Source organism: Haliaeetus leucocephalus, unplaced genomic scaffold (genome assembly GCF_000737465.1).
Source record: "Haliaeetus leucocephalus isolate CR32 unplaced genomic scaffold, Haliaeetus_leucocephalus-4.0 Scaffold1, whole genome shotgun sequence".
Lineage (NCBI taxonomy): Eukaryota > Metazoa > Chordata > Aves > Accipitriformes > Accipitridae > Haliaeetus > Haliaeetus leucocephalus.
Window position 1 is genome coordinate 21,937,275 of NW_010972437.1, and position 15,866 is coordinate 21,953,140.

The 15,866-nt window shown below is 40.0% G+C and overlaps 1 protein-coding gene across 4 annotated transcripts in view; it reads right to left on the reverse strand.

The window, feature by feature from the left end:
- The window catches only part of CLASP1 (cytoplasmic linker associated protein 1), a 176,912-nt gene that overhangs the window by 64,498 nt on the left and 96,548 nt on the right, over positions 1-15,866 (reverse strand). For all 4 annotated transcript variants that reach the window (XM_010568686.1, XM_010568695.1, XM_010568680.1 and 1 more), the window contains exons 20-21: positions 9,818-9,925; positions 6,330-6,497 (exon numbers count right to left, since the gene is read on the reverse strand). In XM_010568686.1, coding sequence (XP_010566988.1) covers positions 6,330-6,497; positions 9,818-9,925 — 276 coding nt within the window. The remainder of the gene's footprint in view (positions 1-6,329; positions 6,498-9,817; positions 9,926-15,866) is intronic.

Sequence of the window (15,866 nt, forward strand, 5' to 3'; positions counted from 1 at the left end):
ACAGGCTACGATGCTACCGACTACTTCACTGGGACCTAGAAAATAGAGGCTTGCTCTCCCATAGATTTCCATCAGTGCTGTAAAGTGAAGCACAGCAGCCCCATACAAGCTGATTCAATGAAACTAAAAATTACAAAAGTTCAAACTAAAGTATTTTCCTGCTAACAGTGAAATGCTGAGAACCGGAATTGAAGCATGCAGAAGAAAACAGAAGGGCAACAGGGTTGGAAATGGGGAGTGTGTCAGGAATCCAACAGAGGACAGGAAACGAGCTCATTCCACCTGCAGTGTCTTGAAGGGGCAATCAGAACAAGGGAAAAAGGAAAAAAATATTGACCCTTAAAGCTCCAATGCCTACATGTACTCACCAAGTGGAGGAAAGCCCCGAGCAGGGCTTGTATCTCGACTGCTCTCACGGCTGGTATCACGGCTGCACCCCTGACTCATGCTGGGTCGGGGGATACGACTGCTCCGTGCTAGCATGCAGCATGGAGAGTTTCAGAGAAGGTGAACAAGTTTAATGAGGACAGAAAGCTCAAAGTCAAGTCACATTTCTGTTAGTTACGGTAATTATTACATTAGTAATTATAATTTGCAGCAGCCTGCTCAGGCTCTTTACAAACCAACTACCTTACATGCTGAGCTGCATTTGTGACGTGAAATTTCAGCAGCATTAAATGTCTGGTTGACAGTCTGCTTTTTCTTAAGCAATTGAAGTTTTGTTATTCAAGTAGAGCAGGAATCTTCAATCGTTTAGAAGAGCTCTACTGTTACAAAACATGCAAAACAGATGAGGCTGAAAGATACCCTTCCGGAATATTTTTTCCTTAATTAAAAGATAAACATCCTTCTGGAACAAAACAGCAGGTCAAAAATTTTTTAAAGTAGTCACAATACCAATATGCTATTTTTACATAGACTTGCCTTTCACAAGGATAGTTTTGCCATGAACAAATATCCTAAGGAAAAAAGGTATGTTGTACAGACTTGCAGAGATATTTTTCTCCAATGAAAGATACTGGGAAAAAGCATTTAGAACCTAAATACCTGAAAGACTGGTTAAAAAGTGGTTTGAATTTTAAGACAGCAGCAGCTTCAGATTTTTAACAGAAGCTATCAAACTTTTGCTCCTCAAACATTTCTAAAACCTTATATTTATGGTTTTATATGCACACAGATTGAGACACATGCACACTTAAAGGGAGCTTTAAACTACATTCTTTACTTTGACAAAACCCTACATCAACAAGACTCTTATCCTTTGTCTGGCAGCTATCAAGTGCTCAATTTCCCACAGCCTAATAAGGCTCCTGTCTATCAGCTGTGCCACAGGAACTCATCGTGCACACACTCTTCATTTGGCCAAATGCAAAGCAGAAGATAGAAGATTAAGCTGCTTTCACAGTAAAAAGCAATCCCACTGACTTTAGCTGAAGTTTTGTCCAAGTAGGAAAAACAGAGCTAGGCCATTCGAAGGTTGCTTAACATCAAGGATTTTAATTTCATGATTTTATAAAAATAAGTATTTTAGGTACTTAAAACTGAATTATTCCTCTGCAAATTCTGTGTCATTTTGATATGAAATATGCTTGCAGAACCTTATTAGCTTTATGCCCGGTAGACAATACAATGTTTTCTTAGGTAAAGGAATAGCAGTTAATTGTCATGAGTTTACCTTGAAAAATTTAATGACTAAAGAGGGTTTCCCTTTGCTGTTTTGAAAAGGCAGTAACATATTTTAAGTGTTCAGGAAAAGCCTTTAAAGAATTTTCTCACGCACCAAGTAAAATCTAATCTACCACCTTTGATGACAGTGTAGCAGAGGCACATATGCATAGCATGAACCTGCTTTATACTAATACTCTAGCAGTATCCTCACATTTCTAAAAATGGTGCCATTTGCATGCTTCAGAACATATATATTCTTGTAAATCTCCATTGGTTTGTATACAGAACTTAAATGCCTAGACTCAAGCTAATGAAGTTTCCCTACAGTGCTTCTGTGGGCTCATATACACTGGGTATATCGGTATCCTTTCAAGCAAAACAGTACAGAACAAAATAGAAACCTTCATATTTAGCCTTTAAAATTCAAATATAGACTACTGCCAGATTCTTGGTTTGTCAAATCCTTCCCAGTTTTGAAAAACCCAGCTCATATCGCTCAGATGAATTAATGGTTCTGATGGTTCACCTTTGATGTCAGACAATACAAGATGAGCTCTTGACCAAGTTGATCAGATCACCATAATGTCTAAAACTTCTGAGTGAGTTAGATCGTCTTATAATAAAGACAACAGACTAAATTATATGAACTGCATGAAATTAGGGTCCATGAATACAATAATCCCACCTCAGATGTACAAAGAAAAAAGCTGACAGGTGAACTACAGGTGAAAGTAATGCTCTAAAGTCTTCCACACAAATACTTGCTTGAAATTAAGGATTCACTAGAAGCAAACTTCTCATTCTTGGGTCTCATGCTTATACGTAAATAATGGCAGCCTTCATATCAGGTTTGCACCAGCAATCATTTCTCTTAAGTAGAGAAGATCTGTCAATCTTTTCTATAATACAACCCTACTAAAACCAGCAAAGGCTCTTTAGAGAGGGAGAGATGTGAATGATTAAAAAAAAAATTCACGGATGCACACAGTACATTCTCCTTCCATAACAGCTAACAGCAGCAGCAAGAAGTATGAAGAAAATGCACTTTAACTGCATGAAAATAGACTAGTAGGACAATGCCACAGATGAAGCATGATACTGCCTTCACAAACAGAGCACCCAAACACACAAACACTGGGTACTTTGCGAGTAATGGTCAAACAAAAGGTTTGCATGTTACTGGATACAATTACAAAAGCAAGGAAAAGAATGGATTGAAAAAAGTGAATGATGAGTCTGTTGTGGACTCCCAGGCACCTGCCTCACATTTTTTCTGCTGTGTTGTGTAGGGAAGATTGGATATCAGCTGCTCAGACTATTTTCTTTGGGCACCGCCAGCAGTAATGGCCAGCAGTATTGTCATTTAGACAAGTCTCTCATACTGTCACAGCCTGTCTTTGCATTGCAGGCAGTGAAGGCAGAGAAGACAGACGTAAGTCTCAATTTCATAATTCCCAACCCCCAGAAGCTGGACAGAAATTAAATGAGTAGCAAAATTGATTAAAAGGAATAGGCAGGATGAAATCAGACAGTGTGCCCACAGCCAGCTCTGGACTGAGAGCCTATGACAGGACAAGGGTGGATTGTTTTCAATAAAATCCCAAGTTTCTAGATGTGTCCAGTACATTTAAGTTTTACCAATTTCATCTGAAAAGTCAGATTAGTTGGATATGGTTCACACTGTTATTAAAACACACTATTAGGCTGTCTTACACCAGTGGAACCCAACAGATGCAAATACGACCAGCAGAACTCAACAGGGCCCCTTGTTTACCAATCTACCACTTGGAAGACACCTGTATTTCATTAAGGTGTGATTTTTAATGATTCATAAGTGGAGACTAAAAATCAGCAGACACTTCTTTTACATCAATACAAGCATTTTAAAGAGCCTGCAAATGCTGCCAAAACAGCCAAGGGAAAGCTCTGCAGTGGGGTACACCCAGCAGAGGCAAGTCAAGAATTGCCTTCAGCTTTCCAACACACACAGCATAACCCCAACAGAAAGAGTGCTGCTGCATGAAACTGACAGCCAGCTGTGCTTGCTCAGCTTTTTGGAGAATGACAATCTCAAATCTCTCACTCCTTTCAGATCCAACTGTGTCACACGATCTGCTGAGCATCCAACAGAATTAACTTCAAGCAGATAAACTTTCAGTCTCTGGGAAATAGACATCACCTTTTTTGAAGAGATCTCCTTCAAGGGGCCCAAAGAAAAGCTCAAGATTAAGGGGACTATACTCTTCTTTCCCCAACAAGGGTATCACCACTAGTAAATCTCCACTGAGCAGACAGCAAAGGCAAGCTTAAAACTGAAAAGTGCAACAGAGCAGGGCCATACAGGCGACCACACAGGACCTCAGCATGCCAAACGTGCCTTGTTGTGCTGCCTCTTGGAAAACAATGTACTTCAAGGTTTCCAGCATACAGAAGGAACATACTTCACATATACTCATGGTCATTGTGGAATTCTTAAGCTAGCAGCAAGGTACTGATGCTAACGGGCATCCACATGCAGAGACTATCAGCTTCCTACTGCCCCAGAAGGGCCTGAAAAACTCCAGTGAATGGTTCCTGTATAAAGCCCAACTGCTTAATCTTGCACACACAGCATTGGTCCAGCTGCAACTCCCAGTCACCCCTGCAAAAACTATACAAGTCAATGGATGACTTATGAACAGGATCCAGGAATTACCCATCTCTAACAGTCTTATCTGCACGATGGCTCAACACCCACTGCACTGCAATGTGACCACAGACTTAAGAGATGTTTCACCCCATGGGATAAGCACATACGTGTCAAATACATAAATAATCCCACAAAGCCTCAAGTATTGCATGTACTTTTGATGTCATATGTGTGCCCAAGCACCTTCTTGAATCAGACTCTGAAAAAGACTATCAACATATTTAGGACCAAGGTGAGTGGGAGTCTAATTAATGAAATGAACAAATGAAAAAAAAGGTCAAGGAAAGATAGGGACTGAAGCAACACAATAAGCAAGCATAAAGTACTGTTAGCTACTATGTTATAAAGTAATAAATACAATGGAATAATAATATAAAGATGACAGCTCAAAAGCTATCTCCATCCAAGCCAATATTACCATGTTCATGATCCAATCAAGAGACAGAATTTCTGCAACCTAGTAGTAAAGGCAACACAAGTGTCAGGTTCTCCTCTTCCCGTAACAGCCCAAAAGAACAGGCTTTGGCCATCAACTCAGAGGGGCGAGTAGAAGCCACACATCTGATAGATCTGTCAGAGCTCTCTCCCAATCCCAAAGAACAAGCACTGACTGTGTTCACAGGGAGCACGTCAGAGCAGTGAGATAGAAATTACACTTCCAAAAGAAGTCAAGGCTCCCGTAATATACCTGAAAGCAGTCAACCCAAGAGTGAGGATTTTACACAAGGCAATTTCCCTTCAGATGCTTGAGACTGTTTCAAATCAGACCATATAATGTGACAATCAGGTTATGCATGTGTGATGGTACTATCCATCATTCTTTGTTTCCTCCTAAAAAACAATGTCCTTCTGCAGAGTGATAGCAGAACAATTACCTCTAATATTTGGGAAGCATTTTACATTTTAAAAGCAATGAACAGAAAAGCACAATGTATTCATACAGAGGCCATAAAATAGATCAGACATGAGAAGAACATTGAATTTGGAAAAATAATCACAATGAACATTAAGTATTTTTATGAATCATAACAGCATATGCACTCAGGTGCTTTAAATTCATTTCAATGTATTGAATAATATACTTCTCTATTAACAACATACTCTAAATAGAAAGGTAGCTTAAATGTAAAATAGATTGCTAAGGCAATAGTTAAAAATTTAATTGACAACAGTAGGGCTATAATTTCAATCAATTTCAACCTACTAATAAATTCTTTGGAGATATAAAATAATTTAGTAACAGTATTATTTAAAGTGTTGTTGTTCTACATAAGCTTCAAACTTATGAAAACATTTCCATTTAAAAAATGAAAACAATATTTACTTGTTCAGACAGCACATTGAATACCTTTTCACCTCAATTCAGATAGACAAAAGTTTATATATAATGATGCTTACTCACCTGACTTAAAAAAATGAGTCTGCTGATAAATTTGAAAATAAAAACTATTATAGAATATTTACATAACAGTCACTGAGACAAGAATATTGGAAGCAGAACAATTAAAGCACAAGTCTAAAATGCCATCTAAGAAAGTGGCTCCAAGATATTAAGGAAGAGAGAAGCAAACCATTTAAGCAGCAAAATTTCTAAAATAATCCAAGAAGGTGCTTTTTGCCCTTGATTCCAACTGACTGTAAAGATTGCTCAACCCATTTTAGGACTAAGCAGTTGATGCCAAATGAGGTATTTTTGCTGTGATGGTTAATCATGACAACTGTTTTTGCTGCCTGATCTAATAACATCACTCATGTTGAATTTCAAACAGAAGACATCTCATGACATCTTTAGGCCTAATTTGAAACTATAGCTCAACCTGGAAAATTAAAATTACTCTCCTACAAACCACAATCACATTAATTTGCCAGCTGAAAAACCCAGAAGAACGACAGTAACACAGTTTCCTAATCAACAGGAAAGTCCCTCCTTCGAGCACGCTGGTCAGCATGTCACTGCAGTGACTATTCTTACCTAGTCCTATTCTGCTGGGACTCGTCTCTCGACTGCACCCCTGGCTCCGAGGGATCTTGCTGCGCTTCTCTGAAGAGGATGGCACTGGCTGGACTCTGGATGTTCCACTGCTCAGGCCACCATAGGTGCTTCCTAACAGCTTACCCGGAGAACTAGACCGGCTACCAGCTAGAAGAGAACCAGAAATAACGAAAAAAACCAATTAAAAAACCCCAAGATTTTAAAAATTCTGACAGCAAAACTGGAACACAATCAGCTCTAGCTAAGAATTTGACCCAAATCACTCAGAAAATTAATAGCAGTGTTCTCCACGGGCTTTTGAGGAAGACTGAGGAAAGCCCATGGACAACAAACACTGACATCAGGAACCCTGCCTATATGAACCACACTGCCCAGCTGGGATCCAGACCAAAGCAGACACTGCAGTGTGTGAATACCCCAGTTAGCTTTATGTGCCAGGAGCAGCCTTGCTGCAGCAGCATGGAGTTGACAGGCTGCTTCACCTCCTTGCAAAGCAATGTAAATTAGCCTGTGTGGAGAGCTATGCTGCAGCATGCTGGCTTCTGGCATTGGTAACCTGCTGCAAAGTAGCTCAGGCATCTTCATGCTACACTGCAGTGGTGGCATTACTTCCCTGCAATAATTCAGTGATGAAAAATTTAAAAAATACCATCTCAACAGCAGCAGATCAGCACAACAAAGACTAAACCAAGTAAGCCTGTCACATTTGTAGAGATGCTGACTTACTTAGCTCTGATTAGTTAAACCTAGGCTATTTAGTTATTTTTGAGCTGGAGAAAAATTTTTACTACGTTGAATAGTGGGCCTTTTCTATTTTTCCTTGTCTGTTTGAATAGTCCATTTCTTCCAAGCCATGTTGTCTGCAAGACAGTCTACTAAGCAAGATTTATTTAAATATTTACATTCCAGCTGCAGCAGATATTTCCATCTGAAACGGTCTTGCTGTTTAACTCAATGAACTGAATAATACTTTTCTTTTTTTTTTTTGCTATGGATCTTCATTTAGTAAGTTGTTAAAAAAATCAAGTAATGCTAGCTTAAAGGTAATCATAAAGAACTGCAAGAGTAATAGATTCAAGACTCTTTTTTGCTTCTTCAGGTATATAAAAGTCACTGAAAATTTGCTGCTGATATTACTATTCCTGACATTCAATTTGTTTGCTAAAACAGCCAGGAAAAGTATATTTCAAAAGCTTACAAGAACATACTTGGGCAAGCTCACATTCTGAACCAATATTCATGTTGGTTTCTTTCTGAAAAGTATCTGCACATCTCACAAAAACATTCAGTTCCAGATACCATTATGACTAGCAAGAGTTAAAGATTGTTCTTCTGTCTTAATTTAAGAAGACATGCAATTCTAGTAATCTCATGGACAATACCATAACACATTATTTTAACTTACTTGCCCCCTCAAGTTTCTTGGCCAAAGCCATTCTCAATCAATCAAATCATATACTCCAATACTGTATGTGGTGCTGGCTCCATGTCCGTCCATGTCCCGTCCCCGTGTCCCCCCGCAAAGTGAGAATACTTGAGACAGATGCCAGTCACACACAGCATCCACGTCCTAAAAGCCAAGACTCCTCTCAGTTACAGTGCTGCATTCTCATCAATAACAGCAGGGCTGCACTGAAGTAACTGGAAGAAGAACGTAGCACCTGGGGTTTAAGCTGCAGCAATGAGCCAGCTTCAATATGCAGAATGTATGCTTACCAGGTTTGATTACTATGAGAAAGTAAAATCACTTGCCATACACATTTGGATTTATGACTTTAAGGAAATGCTTTTTAAGTCTCAGTCAGGAGAGAGTGCAGGAAGCTAAAAGCTTAGCAGTTAAAAAATGTGAAGAAAATAACGTGAGAAAGCAAGAAAGGGAAAACATTTCTTACCACCAGCAGGATTAGCTGATCTGGATCCTTGATTATGAGGGCAGACCAAAGGACAGGCAAAAAGTGGATTAAAAGACAGCAAGACAATAGAGCATTCAGCATGCGGTTTATGCTATACACAATACAGACAGATTTATTTACAAACATGTCACTCCTAAAGCCTCTGCAGAATGCAGTGAGTTAACATGCAGATGCAACTAAAATTTGCCAAGGTTGATCAGCTTCTTAGCTAAATGTCAACCAACACACCAAGACCCAAGTTCTGTTATAAATTACACCCCAGCCCAGTCTACAAAATTGCAACACAGTTATCCACTGTGTGGGCATGAAGAATTTGGTCCTGTGACCATATTATATTTGAATACGTAGGTTATTTCATGCAATGTTTGGCTTAAGGATAAAGATCACATCTGGTTGGGCTAGGCTGAAAACAGGACTCAGCAAACTAGACCAAGGCAGCAGGTTCAGATATGACCATCCTAAAGCTTCATAAGACATTCTATAAAAAAATTAAGCCCATAATCTTTGAAACCTTTGGATACTCAACTATTCTTTAAATATTGCTGAGACTTGTTTCATCTGGTCTGATCATTTGTCACCAAACTAAGTTTAGGAAAAAAGGTCATTTCTGGCTTTGGATCAGTTTTAGGTTCAAAACTGAAGAAATCAATTTAGATCAGCATACCAAAGCCCAAATTCCTTCATGACCTCAATGTAAAGATTTCCATTTGGCTCCATCCTGAATAAAATACTTCTCTCTTCCGCTCTCCCAGCCTAACACAATGCTATGAACTGCTTCTGCATCCCTCCAGCATGACAGAGCAAAGCAATGAGAGCATGAACAGAGAAGAGCTTTTAAATAGGGGTGCAAAGCAAGACAAGTCCTCAGAACAAACAGGTCTTTCCACAAACCCCATCTCCTCTTACCCACAAGCTTGAAGATCCTCAAAACACGAGTGGCTTTCTCCCTCACCCCAATTCCTTTTAAAGTCTGATTGACAAAACTCTCCTTAGATACACATGACAAATACGCAGCAGCACCGTATGCACGGCTCCTGGGGAAAACCATGCCTTGCCAGGAAGCCAGAAAGTGCAGATGTGCCATGTGAATCAGAGGGCAGAACCATCTCCACTGTATCTGCACAAAATAGGTGATGTCCTATTTCAAATTGATGCCAAATCCCATTAACTTTCGACAGCTCACATGTTACACATACAAGAAATACAGTCACATAGGCAGGAGAAGCTTGGCAGGGCAAGAACCCAGGACAGCAGTCAGCTACAGACACAGAGGGTGTCTCAGTGGGACCCAGTGCAAGTTATTTAGTCCTACACATCACAGTGACATAAAATTCTGCTGCACAACCGGTAAAAAACAGGCAGCAACTAAGTACTCAGATTTGGGGCCTTATTCATCAGCAAGAGCACACACTGGCTGAGCGGGGACTCGTTTTGTTACACGTCCAAACGTTATTACCAGAAGTGAGCCCAATCCTCAGCTGATGCTACTACAATTCAAGAGAAGCATGTTAATAACTATTTGTTTTGCTCCCCCCAAAATAAAACACTTCTTACGCTGGGACTGGGAAACTACTTTAGCCCGGCTGCGGCCTCGGGTATCAGCAGGCGTTGAGGTGACGCTTGTGGCACTGCCAGAGCTCTGTCTCCTTGTACGAATCCGACCTGAAAGAATGCAAAGACAATCAGACTGTTAATAGGTTTCTTCCAAAGGCAGCAGTGTCTAACATGCTGTTCTATGCTTGCAGGGTTGCTATACGCACAATTAGGCAGGCTACAAAAGAATTTTACAGGCAGAGGCAACATCTTTTATTAGACTGGCTGAGATGCAGGGGAGGGAGTGGAAACAGTCACAGTCCATGAGCCTGAAAACTTCTTTGCTTTCTGTAACGCTATCAGCCAGTTTAATTAAAAAAATATTACCTCTCTATAGCCTTTGCTCCTCTTCTATAGTAGCTTGTTTACAAAGTATCAACAATAAAAATTTCAGTCTCCTAAAATGCTGCTTCCTACATCAAATCATTACTTTCTGACAAGGCGATCACCCTTTCAGACACAGGCTTGACAGATGCCCCCACAAATTCCATCGTTGGGATTTCCAATTAGCAGTTTGGTGCTTTATATCCTGCTCTACATGCGCAGGCTGGCATGCACTCCTGCGAGAGTCTGTCAACGCAACCTGACTACGCTTTTATTTCAGGCTCATTGAATTTTCTCTGCTGTTTACAGTTCCCTCATATTTATCCCGAAATCAGTGTAACTTTACTTGTAATGGAGAGTGCCATTTAACACAATCAACATTGTTGAAAAATGATTCTGTGTGTCTGCTCTTTATTTAAGTGGAGAATGGATATAAAGTCTCAAAGTGTTCTTGGTCCTTTTTCTGTCCTTTCCTCATGAAAAAGCCACAGAAATTTGAGCTAGAAAAGCTTACAGGGTCATCAGTTCATCCCCTTCCTGGGGCAGGGCTGTTTCCTACAGAATGTTCTTTCCAGTGCTACACTTCAATTATCTGTCTCTAGTTAATGGGAAAGAAATGATAATTAAGAGCAACACAAAGAGAGCCTCCATCAGTACTTTTCAACAACTCAGTTCTCAGCCAAATCTGAAGCTGTTTCTCAGGACTCATGCCAGTGCTCTCCTGCATTCAGAGGATGACTTCAAGTTTCAGGCACAATAATAAAAGGAAAAAAACCACAACAGGTAAGAGAAGAGTCTAGACAACTGCACCCACTGGTTATAGTTATTCATCTCCTGCCCTTTGTCTCCACCATAAACATACAGAGAAATATGAACAGGAAGATATACACTCCCTCCCCACCCCCACCCCCCCAAATCACTTCACATAAGGTACACATGCAGGACAAGACAATGGCAAGCAGCCCAGGCTGAACGGATTGAGAGCTCTGTTCATCTCTGAGCTCTCAAAATATTCATAACATGGTCTGCAAGTTTCTGACAGACATAAAGTGACAAGGAGATGTTTAGCTTTGAGAAGAAAGCCTGGACTTGTTTGTAGGGGAAAAAGCCTAGAAGACAGCTGTACTTCAAACCTCTCCACCAGCACCTAGTTTCGAAATACCTCAGTAGGCAAGATACAGATACCTACATTCAAACAATTGTTTGTAGACAAGACATAGAAGAAATCATTAGCACAAAACTGGGAAAATATAAACAAACCACTTTCTAACCACTGGCTCAACTAAACAAGCTCTGAGCATGTCCACATGGGTCCAACAGTCATGAAACTGGCTGCCAAGGTGTTCCTACCACCAAAAAGACTGTAGATCTCCTCTGCTCTAGGACATTATCTGCCCCTTACAAATGGTCAGCCTGATACACAACCAGAGGCAGCTGTAGAGCTCTTTGCTGGCCCATTCCCATCCCTTGCAAGTCTGGCACACGCACAGCTACATGCAGAAGAGCAGAGCCGCTGTGCAACCTGCCTTGTACAAGGCATGTACCCCAAACCTCAAAGCAGGCGTGCACGGGGAAGGAGGCAGAAGGACCTCACGCTCTTGTCAGAAGCCTCAAGGCTTCCTTTCATTTCTCACATCAGGAGGGCATCACTGGTGGCAGCAGGAGTACAAAACAGTAAGTCAAGACATAGTTAAACCTGACCAGTCTTGGGAGCCAGTAATGGAATTAACTTACATCCTTCCCAAACACCAACAGAAGGCCTTGGCAGTGCAGAAAGTCCTGGGGGGTAACTCAAGCTGAAATTCAACATTCTACACAGAAATGGCATTTGAAGCCACATTTAGTGATGTGTATGAGCCAAGAATGGGTGAGAAGGGACTGATGTCTCCTCCTATGCAGAGGACACTCAAGATCCTCAAAATTTTCTGTTCTTTCTGCATCTACAAAACTTTTTTTTTTTCTTTATCAGCAGGTGACTAAGAAGAAGGAGAAAATTGGAACAATATGTAATAAGTGACTCTCCCACCTTAGGAAATACAAAACCTAAAAAAATATATAAAGAGAAACCAAGATTAGCTTCTGATACCAATTCTGAGGGCTTTAAGAAAGAAAACTGAACCAAAGGGTCAAACTTAATTAACATGTGATTATCAGCAGGATTAGAAACAGAGAGTTCAGTCCTATTTTGAAACCCCTGAGAGTTAGTGGACAGACTCCTACCAACTTCAGCAGTTTCTCAATGAATGAATGCTCAGGAACAAAATTCTGCTTCCTTTTGGACTGGTAGATTTGCACACTGATTTCGGCCTAATGAGTGTCAGAGAGAACAACGTGAGATGAAGAGCTGCTCTTCTGCAGGAGGAACAGAGGTCCCAATACTGATACTGGTTTTCTCATCCTTCTAAAAAGGCTGACAAGCGTTTGAACTAACACTGCACTGGACTTGCATTCTGCAAATAACAGGAATAGCAGAAAACTAGAAATTCATGATACAAAAATGATGTAATGGTATGAATACTGCGATGGTACAGTAACAGCTTACCCTAAGAGTACTTCATTCTTTAAAGTCCACAGTGTAAAGTAAAACGAGAGGGAAAAATACCTCTCAAATTCAAGGTCAAATTCTTCACACGGTTACAAGGAAAAAGTGCCATCTATTACATGCATTCCTTGAAGCATGAATTATTAATGTACTTTCCAAAGTTTTATTTTCTGAACTTTAAAAACTACGTATTTATTTTTTCATACAGGTAATTAATCTTGCTTGCAGCATACAAATGGTTCAGAGTAAGTGACTCAAAGCTACTCTTCAAGAAAAAAGTTAAGATTCTAAGTTCTTCCTATCCAAGTACAGTTTTCAGCTGTAAAACAAAAAGTGGCCAACTGGAAGTCAAAATTGCTTTAGGCAAATCTGTACGAGATAGAAAACCTGGAGAGAGATCTGGGATGTTTCCTATGTTAACTTATCTTGACATACATGCACAACTTTTAAATTAGTCTTATGATATCCAAACCCTACTTGATTTATACTAGTGCAAGATGAATCAGTATTTGTCTGGCTTCAAAATATCAATATTTTTATTATATATTATACCAAGTACAGCATGTATATATAGAAGTTCATCTATACAATACAAATATCTCTACTACATTCTGTTAAGAATTTAATGTGCAAACAAGAGTCTGCATTCACATCCAAGAGTTATTTGCACATAGGACTATTTGTGTGGCTTTATCTCTATCATTCTGTGCCAGACAGAAAAAATAATTTCAAACAGGACTGGAAATAACATATCAAATAAGTTATTCAGACTTTTTTTTTTATGTTAAATTCAAGCAAACACCTCCCCTCCCAAAACGACTTTGCTTTCAAGTGGGTTTGTTTCCATATCTAGCTCAAATTGCAGATGTAGCAATTCATATTTCATAACCATTCTTTTTCTGCTGCTTTTAAAAGAATTACTGCATCCTGACAACAGCAGCACAGCAAAGGAACAGATAAAGACCGCCCCAACTAGTTTCCAAAAAACATAAAAGTATTTCCAGAAAAAAACCCTCTTGATCCAAATTTGACATGTGACACATCGCTGTTGGTACAGAAAGTATTCTGAAAGACTCCATATAAATGCTTTGTGTTAAGAAACCATTTGTGGGTTTTTTAGGAGGTTTTTGTTTTATTTTTTAACATTACTGTCATTTTTACAACAATCAATGGATCAGAATTAACCCTGAAATGCCTAACATACATCTAAACCTAGGAAAGTTTGTTTTTTAAAAAGGAACAAGTGAAGGAAGATTCTATAATGTTTTTGCGTTACAAGAGGCTTCATCCGGCAGTATTGTTCCGAGCTCCTCTGGGTGGATACTGCAGCACCTCCATCCCCAGTGCTCAGAACAGACACGGGCTTTGTGAGACTCAGCCTGTGTATTACACTGAAGGAAAAGGTTTTCAAATAGTCTAGAAATTGTATATAACAACTCCACAACTCAGTTTAATCTGTTCCATGCTGCAAATAACGATACCTACTACCACACAAGTTATATATGGAAGCACTGAGACTGGGACATTCATGGCCTCTCCATGGATCAGCTTAAACCATTTAGGTAACTCAGCACTGTGTTTTTCCCCTGCTTGGAGAAAAACATTCCTGAAAGAGCCTATAGGACCCCCCTAGCTGTGTCACTGCTAAATGACATGTGGACATCAGAGACATGCACGCATCAATTAAAAACATGCTTTACCTATAAATCTGTAAACAACTTCTAACAACCACCATTAGAATGGTTTCCATGCATATTCAGCATGTGTCCAACTTTACACTAGTGTAAGACCTGACTCTGCACCATAATTTCCCCCAAGAAGCACTCGACCCTTACTGGAAACCATCAGCATATGCTGCCTCTGGGTTTTCCATGAGAAATCCTTCCAAAGCAGAGGGTTGAGGGAACAATAGTGGCACCACTTTGCCCTACACCAACAAGCACAGGCAAATCAAGTCAGCACTTGCAAAGGAATGGAACAAAAGAACAAAGAAACCTACTACCTGAACATTTCCATTTAAGACACCATGTTCAGTCACACCTTTGAATCAAGCCTTGCCCTTGAGGACAAGGGAGAGCTTTAAGGCAGAAAAGAAAACAGGAATGGCGATTTCTTAAAACTTGTATTACTCCCAAAGCCTTTGGTAAAGCACTCAAGATGTCCAACTGAGCAGACCACTCTTTTTGAGCTTAAGTGATCTGAAAACTATAATAAACCAGGTTTTCTTTCCTTTCTGGTGAATCATAAAAACTACTAAAAATTGTGCCACTGATTCTGGAAACTGCTGCTTTTGTTTTAAACTTGCCGGTTTCAGGACAGACCAGCATTTATGCTTCCCCATTTTGAGAAAGGCTTGTCTGAAGGGCTTGTCTTTATGCTCACTTTCAGAAAAAGCAGCCAGATAACAGAAACACTCCGAACCATTATTCTGTACTGAAAGTCAGCATTATGCACCTCAAATATTCCTTGAAAAGCCATTTCATGATAAAACAAGGAGAAGCTTTTCCAAGTTTTTCTTTTAATCAGGTATAACAAACATGGTACAACTGCTCCCCGCACAGCACTAGCTGTGAAGTCCTGATCGAGACTATAAAGGTTTAGATCTTACAAGCTTTCTGCACGCAAAGCTCTTAATGAAGTTCAGGAGATACCCATAAATGAAGGGTCTGGGCAATGAAGACATAACTGAGCACTGCATAAAGACACAGCCTCACAGCACAGAGGCAGCAGGAGACCTGCACGTGGTAAATAGATTCATGCTACCTTCCATAAGGAAGTGCATTTCAACAGCATTTGTCAATTGGGATGACACTACTTAAAACAAAAGGACTGATACCCAGCTCTTAACTTGTATTCTTGCCACTGGTGTAACCTACTATCTTGCTCCTATTTTGAGATGTCTGGCTCAAAAACAAAACACTGAGGAGAACTGAGGGCAAAGCAGATGGGAACTGCCAAGTTCACACAATGCTGGCTCCCGGCTGAGGGGAAGGTGCAGAACTTTTACACTGTAGCTACAGAAAGCCATGATGGGAACCAGACTGCAGATTTAATGTCAAGCTGAACCACACAAAAAACCACAGGGATTTGCTCTTAAATTACTTATTGGTGACCTGCAAAAAAACCCCCAGGGGCACAAGTGCG